The sequence below is a fragment of the Xyrauchen texanus genome, chromosome 33 (genome assembly GCF_025860055.1).
Source record: "Xyrauchen texanus isolate HMW12.3.18 chromosome 33, RBS_HiC_50CHRs, whole genome shotgun sequence".
NCBI classification, from domain to species: domain Eukaryota; kingdom Metazoa; phylum Chordata; class Actinopteri; order Cypriniformes; family Catostomidae; genus Xyrauchen; species Xyrauchen texanus.
The window spans coordinates 31335770-31352499 of record NC_068308.1 but is presented as its reverse complement, the minus strand read 5'-3'; the positions used below and the strand labels follow the sequence as shown (position 1 = coordinate 31352499).

Here is a 16730-nt window from a genome sequence, read left to right as displayed (position 1 = left end):
GAATAATCAGTTAAGAGCTAACGATTAATCATAGCAATAATCGCTGAATAGTCGAATAATCGTTAGATTAATCGATTACCAAAATAATAATTAGTTGCTGCACTAACACACACACACACACACACACACACAAACACAGAGATGCACAATCCGGCACATGCAGGGGCTAAGTGTGCAGAATACTCACGCAAGGGAGTTGTGATTTCGCCTCATCAAGTGAATGTCTCATGTAATCCTTTCTCTCATTCTCTCTCACACACACACTCTCATTCTCTGTGTCTCATGTGATTACTTCTGTCTCTATTCTGATTCACTGTCTTTCTATTCCTTCTCTCTTTCAATTCCAATTCAATTCCCATTTAATTAATATAAAGTTCGAAGTCTTATTCTGATGAATTCACTTCTAATTCAGTTTAGATGCCAGTTTCAGTTGCAATTCCAATATTCAGTTCCAGTTTGGTTCAGTTTATTGAATTATAATTAACATGACAAACAAGGGTTTTCGTTGCCAAAGCAGTATTAAACAATTAAACATCACGCACAAGGTATCATTTAAAGCTATTTGATATTGTGGCTAAGCTTTATGGATATTGCAGCTATTTTGAATATTAATATCTTTGTGCAAAAAAAATTACGAAATTACAAAAATGATCTGTCTGTATAATATTTTACATTTTAATGCATTTGGCAGATGCCTTTTTCCAAAGAGAATCAAAACCATGACATTGCTGTTGCCGTTGCTAGCACCATGCTCTACCAGTTGAGCCTTAGGAAAAGGAATATACAGTATGGATTTAGTACACACACACACATATATATACACTCACCTAAAGGATTATTAGGAACACCTGTTCAATTTCTCATTAATGCAATTATCTTATCAACCAATCACATGGCAGTTGCTTCAATGCATTTAGGGGTGTGGTCCTGGTCAAGACAATCTCCTGAACTCCAAACTGAATGTCAGAATGGGAAAGAAAGGTGATTTAAGCAATTTTGAGCGTGGCATGGTTGTTGGTGCCAGACAGGCCGGTCTGAGTATTTCACAATCTGCTCAGTTACTGGGATTTTCACGCACAACCATTTCTAGGGTTTACAAAGAATGGTGTGAAAAGGAAAAACATCCAGTATGCGGCAGTCCTGTGGGCTAAAATGCCTTGTTGATGCTAGAGGTCAGAGGAGAATGGGCCGACTGATTCAAGCTGATAGAAGAGCAACTTTGCCTGAAATAACCACTCGTTACAACCAAGGTATGCAGCAAAGCATTTGTGAAGCCACAACACGCACAACCTTGAGGCGGATGGGCTACAACAGCAGAAGACCCCACCGGTACCACTCATCTCCACTACAAATAGGAAAGAGAGGCTACAATTTGCAAGAGCTCACCAAAATTGGACAGTTGAAGACTGGAAAAATGTTGCCTGGTCTGATGAGTCTCGATTTCTGTTGAGACATTCAGATGGTAGAGTCAGAATTTGGCATAAACAGAATGAGAACATGGATCCATCATGCCTTGTTACCACTGTGCAGGCTGGTGGTGGTGGTTTAATGGTGTGGGGGATGTTTTCTTGGCACACTTTAGGCCCCTTAGTGCCAATTGGGCATCGCTTAAATGCCACGGCCTACCTGAGCATTGTTTCTGACCATGTCCATCCCTTTATGGCCACCATGTACCCATCCTCTGATGGCTACTTCCAGCAGGATAATGCACCATGTCACAAAGCTCGAATCATTTCAAATTGGTTTCTTGAACATGACAATGAGTTCACTGTACTAAAATGGCCCCCACAGTCACCAGATCTCAACCCAATAGAGCATCTTTGGGATGTGGTGGAACGGGAGCTTCATGCCCTGGATGTGCATCCCACAAATCTCCATCAACTGCAAGATGCTATCCTATCAATATGGGCCAACATTTCTAAAGAATGCTTTCAGCACCTTGTTGAATCAATGCCACGTAGAATTAAGGCAGTTCTGAAGGCGAAAGGGGGTCAAACATTCCTAATAATTCCTAATAATCCTTTAGGTGAGTGTATATATGTTCATTGTAAATCCACTCATTCCCTCCCTGTACACATGCAGTGTCTACATTTCCCCCCATTGTCTTGCTGTCTGTCCTGCTCTCATTCACTCTGCACACAGAACATCAGAAAATACTGTAGCGCTCTTCCTATCTCTACCCTGCGTTTAATTATGCATCAGATTAAAGGAGTTTGTGTGTCTGTAATACAATTACTACTGCATGAGTGTGTGTATCTTCCGTAGTGAAACTGAAGTAGTTATGATGGCCCCATGCTGATATGCCTCACTGTAATACAGTATGGACTTTCTTCTCCAATTACTTTTTTGTCTATGAAACATGTGAGAAACAGTACTCTAATGAACAGAGTTCATCAAGCTTTTGCCTTAAAGGTGAAGTTTGTAATTTATATGCCACTTAAAGCACCACAGCGAAACTGAAGTTTGTTTGAGTGGCCACCTGGGCCAGACATAACAACATTTGCTCAGCCAATGGTGTGAAATTGGGCATTTTTTTAAACTTGTTTGAATATCTCATTATAGTCATTATATTTGCAATTCTGTTGGTGGTGCTGGTGGCATAGAAATTGAAATTTACCACCTATTTACATTATTATTTTGCTCTTTTGAAAAGTCGATCGGTCAAATTGTATCTTTTTATTTAGTCTAAAATTAAATAAAGGAAGAAGTGCTGCATCTACTGCATCTAACTTGTATGATTTCGGTTCAGGGGCCGCCAATAAGGATGGCCTGGGGCCAGTTGATGGAACGTCTCTTGCCCAATCGGACCAGACCGGCATTTACGCTGTCATTTCAGTTTGCGTGCACATAGATCTGCTGTTGAGGCGCAAAGAAGTGAAAAGGATACACACAGGATGCTTTTTTTGAGTTCAAAAACAGACAGATCGCATTGGGATAGAAAAGAACATCTCATTGTGTTTTAAAAATAATCAACCTATTTTTAACTTGGAACAGCATCTAAAAAGCCCAGCGCTGAAGGCAAGATGCTGAAATAACAGAAAGATGCAAAGGCGCAGGGGCGCGCCCTTACAGGAACTGTCTCGCACATAAAGTACACACCTAAAGGCCCGATATACTTCATACGAATCAAAAAACAAAGGGGGGTGTTTCTTTAGAACAAAATCTTGCCTAAAATAAGGTGTTTTTGAGTTTGTTTCGGTGGTTCGTAATAGCTTGTGGGGGTGAACTTTTAGAAAAACTTCTTAAAGGCTTCTGAACACCTTATTGCCATTGACCCATGTCATCAGTGTGACCTGAAGCACCACATACGTTGAAGTGGACAGCTAATTCAGTTTACATTGTTCAGTCAGTCAAGATCAGTCAACATGAAAACACAGGCGTGTAAGTGTGAGTGTGAGTTGTTAGAAAGCTGGTGCAAATTTACCTACATCTGTACGTTCATTTGCGTAGAGACATTTATCAAGACCGTGTGATGCAATTTTTTATTATTTAATATATATATATATATTTTTTATTGGTCTACAAAAGGAATCAAATCTACTCAAACACTATCAATTGCCCATTCACTCATGTGCCATCTACAGCGAAACCATTCACACATCTTCCCAAAGTACGATATGCCTCTCTTATCATTATTCTTTTGTCTGTATTCTGCCCATTAACACTCTTTTATACACCCATCTTTGCAGTAGTAACATCATAAATTACAATAGCTCCATGAACAGTACAGCCATTGACCAGGAAAATAAGAAATGGCACTCCATGTCAAAAAGTTTGCCAACCCCTGATCTATTGCATACATTTGACTTTAAATCAGTGGTTCTCAACTTTGTTCCTGAAGCCCCCACAACACTACACATTTTGGATATCTCCCTAATCAAACAAACCTGATTCAACTCATCAGCTCATTAGTGGAGACTCCAAGACCTGAAACCTGATTGGAAATCAGGGTTATTCCACCAAATATTGATTTCTGAACTCTTCCTAATTTAAAACAGTGGTATTGTTTGACTATGAACTTGTTTTCTTTGCGTTATTCGAGGTCTGAAAACTGCATCTTTTTTGACCAGTTGTCTTTTTCTGCAAATGCTCTAAATGACAATTATTTTATTTGGAATTTGGGAGAAATGTTGTCAGTACTTTATAGACAAGATATACATTTTTTGTTACTCAATAACATACATATAAAAAGTAAATCCAGAGAAACAGATTATTTTGCAGTGGTCTCTTAATTGGTTTCCGGAGCTGTACACTTGTGGCCAAAAGTTTGGAATATTGTACAGATTTTGCTGTTTCAGAAGGAAATTGGTACTTTAATTCACAAACGTGGCATTCAACTGATCACAAAGTATAGTCTCAGGACATTTCCAGCAGCTATCACTCCAACAACACATATCCTTGAGTAATCATGTTAAATTGCTCATTTGGTACTAGAAAATCACTTGCCATTATATCAAACACAGTTCAAAGCTATTTGTTTCATTAAATGAAGCTTAACATTGTCTTTGTGTTTGTTTTTGAATTGCCACAATATGCACTAGACTGGCATGTCTTAAGGTCAATGTTATGTCAAAAATGCAAAAAGAAACCACTTTCTCTAGAAACTCGTCAGTCAATCATTGTTTTAAAACTGAAGATTTCATACAAAAAAGTACACTACAGTCTTCAAAGACAAAGAATAACTCTCTAACAAGGACAGAAAGAGATGTGGATGGTCAGATGTACAACTAAACTAGAGGATAAGTACATCAGAGTCTCTGGTTTGAGAAATAGACGCCTCACATGTCCTCAGCTGACAGCTTCATTGAATTCTACCTGCTCAACACCAGCTTCATATACAACAGTAAAGAGAAGACTCAGGGGTGCAGGCCTTATGGGAAGAATTGCAAAGAAAAAGCCACTTTTGAAACAGAAAAAGAAAAGGTTAGAGTGGGTAAAGAAATACAGACATTTGACAACAGATAATTGTAAAAGAGTGTTATGGATCTTAACCCCACTGCGCTTTTGTGGGATCAGCTAGACTGTAAGGTGAGTGAGAAGTGCCCGACATGACAGTCACATCTATGGCAAGTGCTACAGGAAGCGTGGGGTGAAATTCCACCTGAGTATCTGGACAAACTGGCAGCTAGAATGTCAAGGATCTGCAAAGCTGTCATATATGTTATATATATATATATTTTTTTTATTTATTTATTTTTTATTTTTTTTATTTGTGATGTAAGATCCAGATTTTGATACTTAGATACTATTACACTAGGTGCAAACATTCACTGATGCCCAAGAAGGCAACACACTACTATATGCATGTTGTACTTTATGCAAATACCTGTTATGTAGATTCTGAAGGGCAGTACTAAATAAAATAAAAAACAAGTTTTATCTTAAATTTCTATAAATTCTGAAAGGGGTGTGAAATCTTATGAGACAAAAGGAGAATGCAAATGTGTGCACTCAACTATACAGTATATATGTTAAACACAGATTAATGAGCTATCAGCTGTCTTTGGCTTTCTATCCTGATTTTGAACAACAATCTAAATCGAGCAATTCTGTGATGTGGCAACTAATACAGCCATTTGGCTCCTAAATGTTCCAGTTTTTTTAGTCTAAAGTCCTGATTATGACTGTGCTAATAAAGTAGCAAGGCTTTGATGACATTTTGGCATTTGTCTCCTGTGGTCGATGTGTGTGTGGTCAGTGTTTACTGGCTGTGAACGGGCTGTGGAGATAGTTCTTGTGCCAGCGGCATGATAAGGGTTAATTCTCACTGGGTCACAGGGAAAGACGAGATGGGATGTAATCCTGTTAGTTTGAAGCATGCGTACTGCGTGTGTGTGCATGTCTGTGAAAGAGAGAGAGAGGCTAACACCTAATTCCTTAAACAAGAAAGAAAGAGGCCGAGAGATAAAGAGGAGGAGGGGAGTTCTGGACCACAGACAACACGGTACATGGAAAATTATAATGGATACATGTGTGCATACACACAATCAAATAACACATTCAATGAAACCAACAACCGCATCAAAATGGGCACTTAGCTTCTAGTTGATGTGCCTGTTATGTTGATTGGATGGGTTTTTCTTGGTTATTGCATGTCCTTTCAAAAGTGCCATTTTGTAAAAACAACAACAGGTCAGAATCATGGTGTTATTATAATTTTACAAAAGCCTGCTACACAGTGACTGCTAGTTAAAGGAATAGTTCACCCAAAAAAGAAAATTCTGTCATCAGTTACTCAACCTCATGTTTTTCCTAATCTTTCTTCAGTGGAATATTAAAGGAGAAGCTAAAGGATTATTTTCGGTTCAATACAAAATAAGCTCAATCGACAGCATTTGTGACATAATGTTGATTCCCACAAAAACTAATTGTGAATCTATGGAAGCTCAGAAGTGTCATTTACAAAAGAATGATGAAATAAATGATCAATCTATTAATTTGAAAATAAAAATGTGAATAAATAAAACAATTTATAAATGGACAAATAAATAGACACTTTTAAATGTGATTTAATAAAACAATGTAAAAATGGACAAATAAATGTTAATAAATACTTCTTTAAAAATGTAAGTCACATCCAATTTTGTTGGCTTCCACTTGTGCATAGTATATGATTTTTACATTGAGTAGATGAAAACATCAGTCAAGACTTTGTGCATCTATTGAAACTCACCACGCTTTTGGTGTGTGTGTGTGTTGTCATTGTGAAGAAATGAGCCTTCAGGCTTGTTTGTTTAAATTTACATAACATTCATCATTTGAGCTCACCATAACATGTTGGAGTAATAAGCCCTAGATTAATTTGAACCTTACCCCCACTCCAGAAACAATCACACACACAATTACAATATCATTAAAGGAGAGTCAACAGACTGGGTGTTTATGAGCAATAGAAATAGTTATCCTTGCCTTAGTAAACATCACTAATTATTTAGGACAGACTGATATGTTTTGTTTGTGCTGGTAAGTGAGGGTCATATCTTAATTTCACACCTGTGAAAAAGTTATCTCTTCTTGAAGGAGAGGACAGAGTTGCTTGCACCTTATCCAAGCTGTTCTTTTAATTTTATAATTGTGAGAACAAGCCATCATCCTCCTCAAATATCTAACCTATTCTCTTTTTCTCTCTTTCCTCTTTAGATCACCAGAAACTGGAACGTGAAGCCAGAATCTGTCGTCTACTCAAACACCCCAACATCGGTGAGTTTGTTCAAGGGATGTTAGTGCACATAAACTTGCATATTTGCTAATTATTGAAAATCCAGAAAAACACATGTCATAAATGTTATACATTTAATTGCATTTTAATGAGGAAATAAGTATTCGACCCCCTCTCAATCAGAGATTTCTGGCTCCCAGGTGCCTTTTATACAGGTAACGAGCTGAGATTAGGAGCACTGGGAGTGCTCCTAAACTCAGCTTGTTACCTGTATAAAAGACACCTGTTCACAGTCAATCAATCAATCAATCAATCAATCAATCAATCAGATTCCAATACTCTCCACCATGGTCAAGACCAAAGAGCTGTCCAAGGATGTCAGGGACAAGATTGTAGATCTACACAAGACTGGAATGGGCTACAAGGCCATCGCCAAGAAGCTTGGTGAGAAGGTGACAACAGTTGGTACAAGTGATTATTCGCAAATGGAAGAAACACAAAAGAACGGTCAATCTCCCTCGGTCTGGGGCTCCATGCAAGATCTCACCACGTGGAGTTGCAATGATCACGAGAATGGTGAGGAATCAGACCAGAACTACACGGGAGGATCTTGTCAATGATCTCAAGGCAGCTGGGACCATAGTCACAAAGAAAACGATTGGTAACACACTACGCCGTGAAGGACTTAAATCCTGCAGTGTAGGACCAAGGTCCCCCTGCTCAAGAAAGCACATGTACAGGCCCGTCTGAAGTTTGCCAATGAACATCTGAATGATTCAGAGAAGAACTGGGTGAAAGTGTTGTAGCCAGATGAGACCAAAATCGAGCTCTTTGGCATCAGCTCAACTCGCCGTGTTTGGAGGAGGAGGAATGCTGCCTATGACCCCAAGAACACCATCCCCACCGTCAAACATGGAGGTGGAAACATTATGCTTTGGTGGTGTTTTTCTGCTAAGTGGACAGGACAACTTTACCGCATCAAAGGGACGATGGACAGAGCCATGTACCGTCAAATCTTGGGTGAGAACCTCCTTCCCTCAGCCAGGGCATTGAAAATGGGTCGTGGATGGGTATTCCAGCATGACAATGACCCAAAACACACGGCCAAGGCAGCAAAGCAGTGACTCAAGAAGAAGCACATTAAGGTCCTGGAGTGGCCTAGCCAGTGGCCTTAATCCCATAGAAATTCTGTGGAGGGAGCTGATTGTTCGAGTTGCCAAACATCTGCCTCGTAACCTTAATGATTTGGAGACGATCTGCAAATAGGAGTGGGACAAAATCCCTCCTGAGATGTGTGCAAACCTGGTGGCCAACTACAAGAAATGTCTGACCCCTGTAATTGCCAACAAGGGTTTTGCCACCAAGTACTAAGTCATGTTGTGCAGAGGGATCGAATACTTATTTCCCTCATTAAAATGCTATTCATTTTATATTTTTTTTTTTATGTTATTCTGTCTCTCACTGTTCAAATTAACCTACCATTAAAATTAGAGACTGATCGTTTGTTTGTCAGTGGGCAAATGTACAATATCAGCAGGTGATCAAATACTTTTTTCCCTCACTCTATATACACCGATCGGCCACAACAATAAAACCACCTGCCTAATATTGTGTAGGTCCCCCTTGTTCCGCCAAAACATTCTGAGATACTAATCTTCTCACCACAATTGTACTGAGCGGTTATCCGAGTTACTGTAGACATTGTCAGTTAGAACCAGTCTGGCCGTTCTCTGTTGACCTCTCACATCAACAAGCAGTTTCCGTCGCTGAACTGCCACTCACCAGATGTTTTTTGTTTTTGGCATCATTCAGAGTAAATTTTAGAGACTGTTGTTTGTGAAAATCCCATTAGATCAGCAGTTACAGAAAATCTGGAGGTGTACCTGTGGATGCATTTTAAGGCCTACCTTCAAACTCAGTGCCTCTTTGCTTGTCATCATGGGAAAATCCTAAGAAATCACCCAAGACCTCGGAAACAATATTGTGGACCTACACAAGTCTGGTTCATCCTTGGGAGCAATTTCCAAATGCCTGAATGTACCACGTTCATCTGTACAAACAATAGTATGCAATATAAACACACAGCCATCATACCGCTCAGGAAAGAAACGCATTCTGTCTCCTAGAAATGAACATAGTTTGGTGTGAAAAGTGCAAATCAATCCCAGAACAATGGCAAAGGACCATGTGAAGATGCTGGATAAAACATGTAAAATAGTATCTATATCCACAGTAAAATGTGTCCTATATCGACATAACCTGAAAGGTTGCTCAGCAAGGAAGAAGCCACTGCTCCAAAACCGGCATTAAAAGCCAGATAAAAAGCCAGTTTGCAATTGCACATGGAACAAAGATCTTACTTTTTAAAAAAATGTCCTCTGGTCTGATGAAACAAAATTTGAACTGTTTCAAATAAATACATAAAAAATACTTAAACAAGATGCATCTCTTAATTAATATTAGAAATGTGTCTCCCATTCAAACCACCAGCACTTAAATGGTAATATTAATGTTGGTAGTCAAGCCTACTAATACTAATTGACTGTTCAGTTGTTGGACAACTAGTTGATTAGTCTACCACCCTGGCACATCTCTAGTTACGATTTAGATCAATGTATCAGGGTTCCCACTGGAAATATCAGGGAATTTTAACATTTTGATTTACAAGCCTTAAAAAGTTATGGAAACTAATAAAACCTTTAAAGTCATGGAAATTCCTATAGTGAATATAATGTTTCCTTGTTGGGCTCAGCAGTTAAATATATACAGTATCATAAATCTCTATAGAATTATGTAAAATATTTCCCAGTTATCACAAACAACTTGAAGATATGGAGTAGTCATTGGTCAAAATGAAGAGGAACCCTGATGTATCTGTAAATTATATATTGCAAGATATAATGTTTACATGGCATATTCACTCTCTTAGCACTTTATTAGGAACAATATTGCTCTAATAAAGTGCCTGAAGTGGTCTTCTGCTGTTGTAGCCCATCCGTCTCAAGGGTCGACGTGTTGAGTATTCTGAGATGCTATTCTGCTCACTACAATTGTACAGAGTGGTTATCTGAGTTACTGTAGCGTTTCTGTCAGCTCAAACCTGTCTGGCCATTCTCCATTGACCTCTGTCATCAACAAGGTGTTTCCATTCGCGCACTGACTGTTTTTTGTTTTTGGCTCCATTCTGAGAAAATTCTAGAGACTTGTGTTTTAAAATCCAAGGAGATCAGCAGTTACAGAAATACTCAAGCCAGCCTGTTTGGCAACAACAATTATACCACAGTCGAAATCACTGAGATCACATTTTTCCCCATTCTGATAGTTGATGTGAACATTAATTGAAGTTCCTCACCCGTATATGCATGATTTTATGCATTGCACTGCTGCCACAAGATTGGCTGGTTAGATAATCGCAATAATATGCCAGTGTACAGGTGTTCCTTATAAAGTGCTCAGTTAGTGCATGTGCATACTGCATTTGTATAACGACAATATACAGTAAAGACAAGCAGACATGCTTTGCGGACCTTATTATGCTTTAAAGCGGTAATGACTTGACTTTTTAATTATTTTAATATTTTCCTTGTGGTTCACTTATTAGTAAAGTTTTTTGTACAAAAAAACAGTCATACTGTATACTTGTAAAACATGATCATTTTCCACCCTCATTCTGATCCTATGTTAGAAACTCCGATTTTGGTGCAGCTTCTCCTTTCAGACTTGAGAGTAAACACCCACTGTAATCACTGGCTCATTGGTCTGCTGACCTGCTCTCTCTTCTTGCTATCTAGCTGTTCACCACTAATGGCTGGGTATATGGAATTGATTAAAGGTAAAGTATGCTTTAATGTGTTCTTGTGGAGGCAGTCAGATACAAATGTCTACCACAGACTGACATCACAATGAGGAGGAAGTAGAGAACGAGTTGTTTTGTCAGCTTTGTTTCGACAAATGCTCTTTTTGCAGTGATTAAGACGTTTTGAGTACTGAAACTTGTGTAAATGTGAATCTTCATTTCATGACCCCTTTAAAATGACCAAACATTGGTCGATTAAATTGGATAGGCGGCTATTTCGGTCACTTTTGTGTTGTTGTACAGTATTTATTTAAATATTATACATTTCTATAAAGAGACAAAAGGCAGAGTCTAGATGATGGCAATGGTAAGAGAATGAAAAAGAAGGCAAATAGACCTTAGAGGGCATAACAACTAAAAAGAGAAAAAAGAGCAAAGAACAGTGGCCATTAAGAGGGGGGGGGCTATAGTGATGAGCAGAAAGAGGTGAATGTAGAGGGGTGGATTGAGCCGCATAGAGAGATGGATAGAATAAAGAGCGGAGCTCTATAAATAACTGTTGAGGTGGGTGATGCTGGTGGGCAGCAGTTCATCCCAAATACCATCATTATCAGCATTGAGCTGTGGAACACAGCAAAAGAAGAGGAGAGATTGAAAGGATATGATGGAGGACAACTAGAAATGAAGGAAGACATACCTTTTGGATGGTTAAGGCACACTGAGATCTAGCAATAGACTGACAAATTGACCAGGGTGATGAGAATAATTTACTCTCCCTAATTTCATTCTAAAACCAGTTTGTCTTAAGGTCCCACGTCCACACAAATACATTTTAGTTTGAAAATGCATTGATTTCACTACATTTACACCTCTCATCCACACTGGAACAGTGTTTTCTTTCACTGAAAATGGATCTGTGCATACTTTGGAAAACAATGACTTTAGGAAACTGAAAACTAATTTGATAGGGGGTGGGTTCTATTACTAACTTCAAAATGACAAAAAAGCAACATGAAAGGATCATTAAAGTATTTCATATAACCCATGTTCTATATTCAAGTCAATTTAAACCATTCAAAATAATTTTGTGTGATGAATAGGCTGAACTTTAAGCCATATGTTTTGTTTTGAGAACTACAGATTTTCACTGAAGAGACAGTATCTAATGTAGCATTTTAAAACAAACGTGGTACCTTTAGATGAGTCACGGCAGGTTTGGCGTAAATGAACTCTATCTTTATTGTTTTTTGTGTTGTGTCGCCAAACACCATTGACGTCAAACCTGGCCATGATATTCTTTATGCTTTCAACTTTTGTGTTCCACGGAAGTCATGGGGGTTTAGAATGATATGAAGGCGTGTAAACGATGGCAGAATATATATATATATATATATATATATATATATATATATATATATATATATATATATTTAGTACTATTTGAGTAAACGTTATGTAAAATAAACTTTCATTTTAGCAATTTTATGTACATTTCGTATGCTGTTTTTTTTTATTTTAGTGATTGACCGAGATACGTTTTTCCATTGGCCACACTTGAAGATATGTATAGCCAAACTGGCTTGATTTCAAAATGAAGAATGCTCAATGAGGTAAAAAAGAATCCTAGAGTGAAGGATTCTTGATTAATTATTGGAACTAGTTAACATCTCTGTTCATGAGTCTACTATATGGAAAACATTAAACAGGCATGGTGTCCATGGAAGGACACCATGAAGGAAGCCATTGCTTTCCAACAAAAACATTGTTGCATGCCTGAAGTTTGCTATAGACCACATTGACACTCCACAATGCTACTGGGGAAATGTTTTGTGGACTGATGAAACTAAGGTTTAATTTTTTGAAGAACACGCAGCATTGCATATGGCGTTAAAAGGGCACCGCATACCAACATGAAAACATTATCCCAGCTGGAAAGTACGGTGGAGGGAGCATCATGATTTGTGGCTGCTTTGCCTCTTTGAACAGCTTGCCATCATTGAGGGAAAAATTAATTCCCAAATTTATCAAGATTACCTACAGGATAAGATCAGGGTGGTTGTGCTGAGCTAAATCTCAGTAGCAGCTGGGTGATACAGCAGGTCAATGACCCTAAACATCAAAGTAAATCCACTACAGAATGAAAAAAAAAAAAGTAAAGAATATCCTCCTTTTGGAGTTGCCCAGTCAGACCCCAGACTTTAACCCAATATAGATGCTGTGGAATGACCTAAAGAGAGATGTTCACACCAGACATCCTAAAAATATTGTTGAGCTGAAGCAGATCTGTAAGGAAGAACTGTGTAAAATTCCTTATGAACGTTGTGCAGGTCTAATCCACAGCTACCGGAAAAGCTTGGTTGAGGTTATTACTGCCAAAGGTGGATCGACCAGTCATTAAATCTGTGGGTTCACATACTTTTTTCAAAGCACCGTGAATGCACATTTTATGACCAGTTAATGCAGAAAACCAGCTAATTCCACATTTATGTACTTTTTCTTGCCACTGTGGCTGGGCGTGTGTGTGTAAATTGGCATCGTGTTACCTTCCTGGTGTCTGGATATCAGCATTGCCTATTGGAAAAACCCATAATGGTCAACCACTACCGAAATCAGTTTCAAATCAGCTCCTGCTTAACTTTCAGACATTCATTTTACAAGCTACAGCATTTGTCTTTTCCTGACAACTTGTTCCAATATCTGGCATCATCCGGTAACACCTTAAAGTGCTGTCCCACTTTGACCCCAACTTCACACCCAATTCTAGTCTCTCTCTATGTCTCACATTCTCCCCTCTCTTTTTTTAACTCTCCCTGCATCTTTCCATCCGATGTGTTTTCTTATTTTCTGTATCTGCCTCTCTCTCTTTCACTTTCCCTCCTGTCCACTCTCCTCAAGTGGACAGATTTTCATGTTTTCTGCTTGGGCTGCCCATAAGTGCTGAACAAAAGAGCCAATGAAGAAAGAGACAAAGAGAGAGAGAAAGTCTGAAAGGTTAAAGAGGAGTGAGGACTGAGTGCTCATTGCTGCTGGCGTATTTGACAATCACTAATGTGTATTTTTCTCTTTCTTTCTCGGCTAGTCTTGCATTTTTGACTGGCTGTGTGTTTGTAGTATGTAATCCAGCAGCATTAAACACTACATGAAGTTAAAGTCTACACTATTTACTCTTAATAAACAGTACAGACCCACTTTATATTAGGTGGCCTTAGCTACTATGTACTTAACCATTTGATACAATGTACATATATGTTGTTGCATTGTAATTTAAGTTGTAATTGAAAGTGCTAGCATATAATTACAATAATAGTTACACTGTTAACTTTACCCCTAACTCAACCCTTACCCCAAAACCTAACTCTAACCCCTAATCCTAACCATACCCTTACTCCGAAACCTACCTGTACCTCAACCTCAGTAGCAGTAAATGTGGGAATTTTGCAGAACAAAATGTAGTTACACAGTAGATACATTGTCTTACATGTATTTAATGTAAGTACATAGTTGTTAAGGCACAAGTCCTAACTAGGTGTGACAAGTAATTTTCCTGTTTTTTTTTTTTCATTTTCACACAAAGTGAAAATACTGCATAAAGCGACACAATAACAGCCACTTAGGGCTCTGCAATATAGCTAAAACAAGTATATTTTTATTTATTTGTTTGCCTTTTTTGTAATACATTTTTTATTGATTCATATGTACATGACAGAAAAACCCAACACATGTACAAGGAATCAACATTTTATATGCAAACACCACTAATACAATCCCACTCTGACCCCCAACAAACACCCCTGTGGTCCCACATAACACACACATAATATATAATTAACATACAAAATTAAACCACACTCTCCACATCTCCTCCCCAAGAGTCCCCCCAAAAAACTAAATATTTGCCCCATTTTTTTAAACAAATAATTCCCTAAACCCCAGCTGCCTTCTTAGCACTTCCTCATTTTTTCATCTTTTACATCTAGCTGTATCAGGGAAATTGGATGGTAACTGTTACACTCGCTTGGATCTTTGTCATTTTTAAGAATCAGACTGATCTGGGCTTTTGTCATGGTTGGCGGAAGCTTTCCATTCTTTAATGATTCTGTATAAACTTCTAACAATAGTGGAGCCCAATTCTGTAACATAAGAATTTAAAAATTCAGCAGCAAAACCATCTGGCCCTGGAGCCTTGCCTGTAGGTAAGGCCTTAATTACCTCTTCAAACTCCTCCAAGGTTATCTCAGAATCAAGATATTTATTTTTGCTCAGTCATAAATTTAGGGAGTTCTAATGGTGCTTCATCAGTAGACAAAGATGTGGAACTATAGAGATCAAGAACTCTTTAAAGGCAGTTTTAATATCAATGGCAGAGGTAAAAATGTCACCATCAGCAGATTTAACTGAGGGAATGGTAGAAAAAGACTCTCTCTGCTTTATATATCTAGCCAAAAGCTACCCCCGACTCAAAGTATGACTGTCTTGCAAATCGCCACTTTCTACAACAAAATAGTATTATATCTGTATTTCAATCAGGTCAATTCTCTGAGGCCATCAGACAACATTCGGCACTTCAGCTCTGCCTCTGCACTTTTAATATTCCCTTCCAACTCCACAAGTTCTCGTGCTTTGGATTGTTTTGGTAAATGAGGCATATTGTATGATCCGACCACTAAGAACTGCCTTTAGTGCCTCCCAAGCCATGCCTACAGAAGATACTATGGACCAGTTTGTCTCCATATAAACATTGATTTCAGTCTTTAACATTTTTTGGAAATCAGGATTTTGCAAAAGGATACATTAAAGTACCAACTATATTATTTCTTTTTCTCCATATGTGGCAACTTCTATAAATTCACCAGGGCGTGATCTGAGACCAAGATGTTTCAAATTGAGCAATCAACAACAGATGAAATAAGGGACTTAGATATATAAAAAAATCTATTCTATAATAAATCTTATGGACTGATGAAAAAAATGTATAGTCCCTACCAGATGGGTTCAAAAGTCGCCAAATATCTGCAAGACCAAGATTTTTTACACATACCGTGAAGCATCAATGTTGCTCTAGGGGGCTTACTCACTTTTGCTTCACTGTGATCAAGGACTGAGTCCATCAAAAGGTTAAAGTCTCCTCCCAATATTATATCATGAGGGATGCCAGTGGCTTGCAACATCCCTTCAAGATCAATAAAAAGCCCTGACCATCAACGTTATGCGCATTAATATTAGCCAAAACCAACCTTTGTCCCTGTATTTCTGTTAAAACAATAATGATTTGTTTCTCAACATCTGCTACTCTTGTAACCAACTCTAATCTCACTGGATTATAACATGAAAATAATTTAAAAACTAGCAAAGTGCGCAGAGCTCGTCGCTCACACGTCTGCTCCTCGCATAGCATCAGGTGACCTCTATTTGTCAGCCTTTTTTCCTTTTTCAATATGTAATGAAAATATATCTAAATTTTCTCTAAAATGTCTTTATTTTGGGAACCATCAAACTGTTAATTCTTAAAGGATGATGGTGTTGCAATCAACTTTATGTTGCTCTGTGAGGATTATTTCAAAATCTCTGCAATTTGGTATTTTGTTTTGAGGCTGGTTGTAATCAGGATCATCTACTGTATGTGAGGACTACTGATGCACCGATACCACTTTTTCTCTCCCGATCCAATTTCCATCCCTGAACTCTTGGTATCGGCCAATACCGAGATTGTTTACCAATACGGAGTTGTTTTTTTCTTAATCATTTTAGAATTTCTATCTATACATCACTGTGTGG

The 16730-nt window shown here is 38.2% G+C and overlaps 1 protein-coding gene across 15 annotated transcripts in view; it reads left to right on the top strand.

The window, feature by feature from the left end:
• camk2g1 (calcium/calmodulin-dependent protein kinase (CaM kinase) II gamma 1) overlaps positions 1 to 16730 on the top strand; it is a 120680-nt gene that overhangs the window by 46780 nt on the left and 57170 nt on the right. For all 15 annotated transcript variants that reach the window (XM_052102370.1, XM_052102361.1, XM_052102366.1 and 12 more), the window contains exon 3: positions 7141 to 7200. In XM_052102370.1, coding sequence (XP_051958330.1) covers positions 7141 to 7200 — 60 coding nt within the window. The remainder of the gene's footprint in view (positions 1 to 7140; positions 7201 to 16730) is intronic.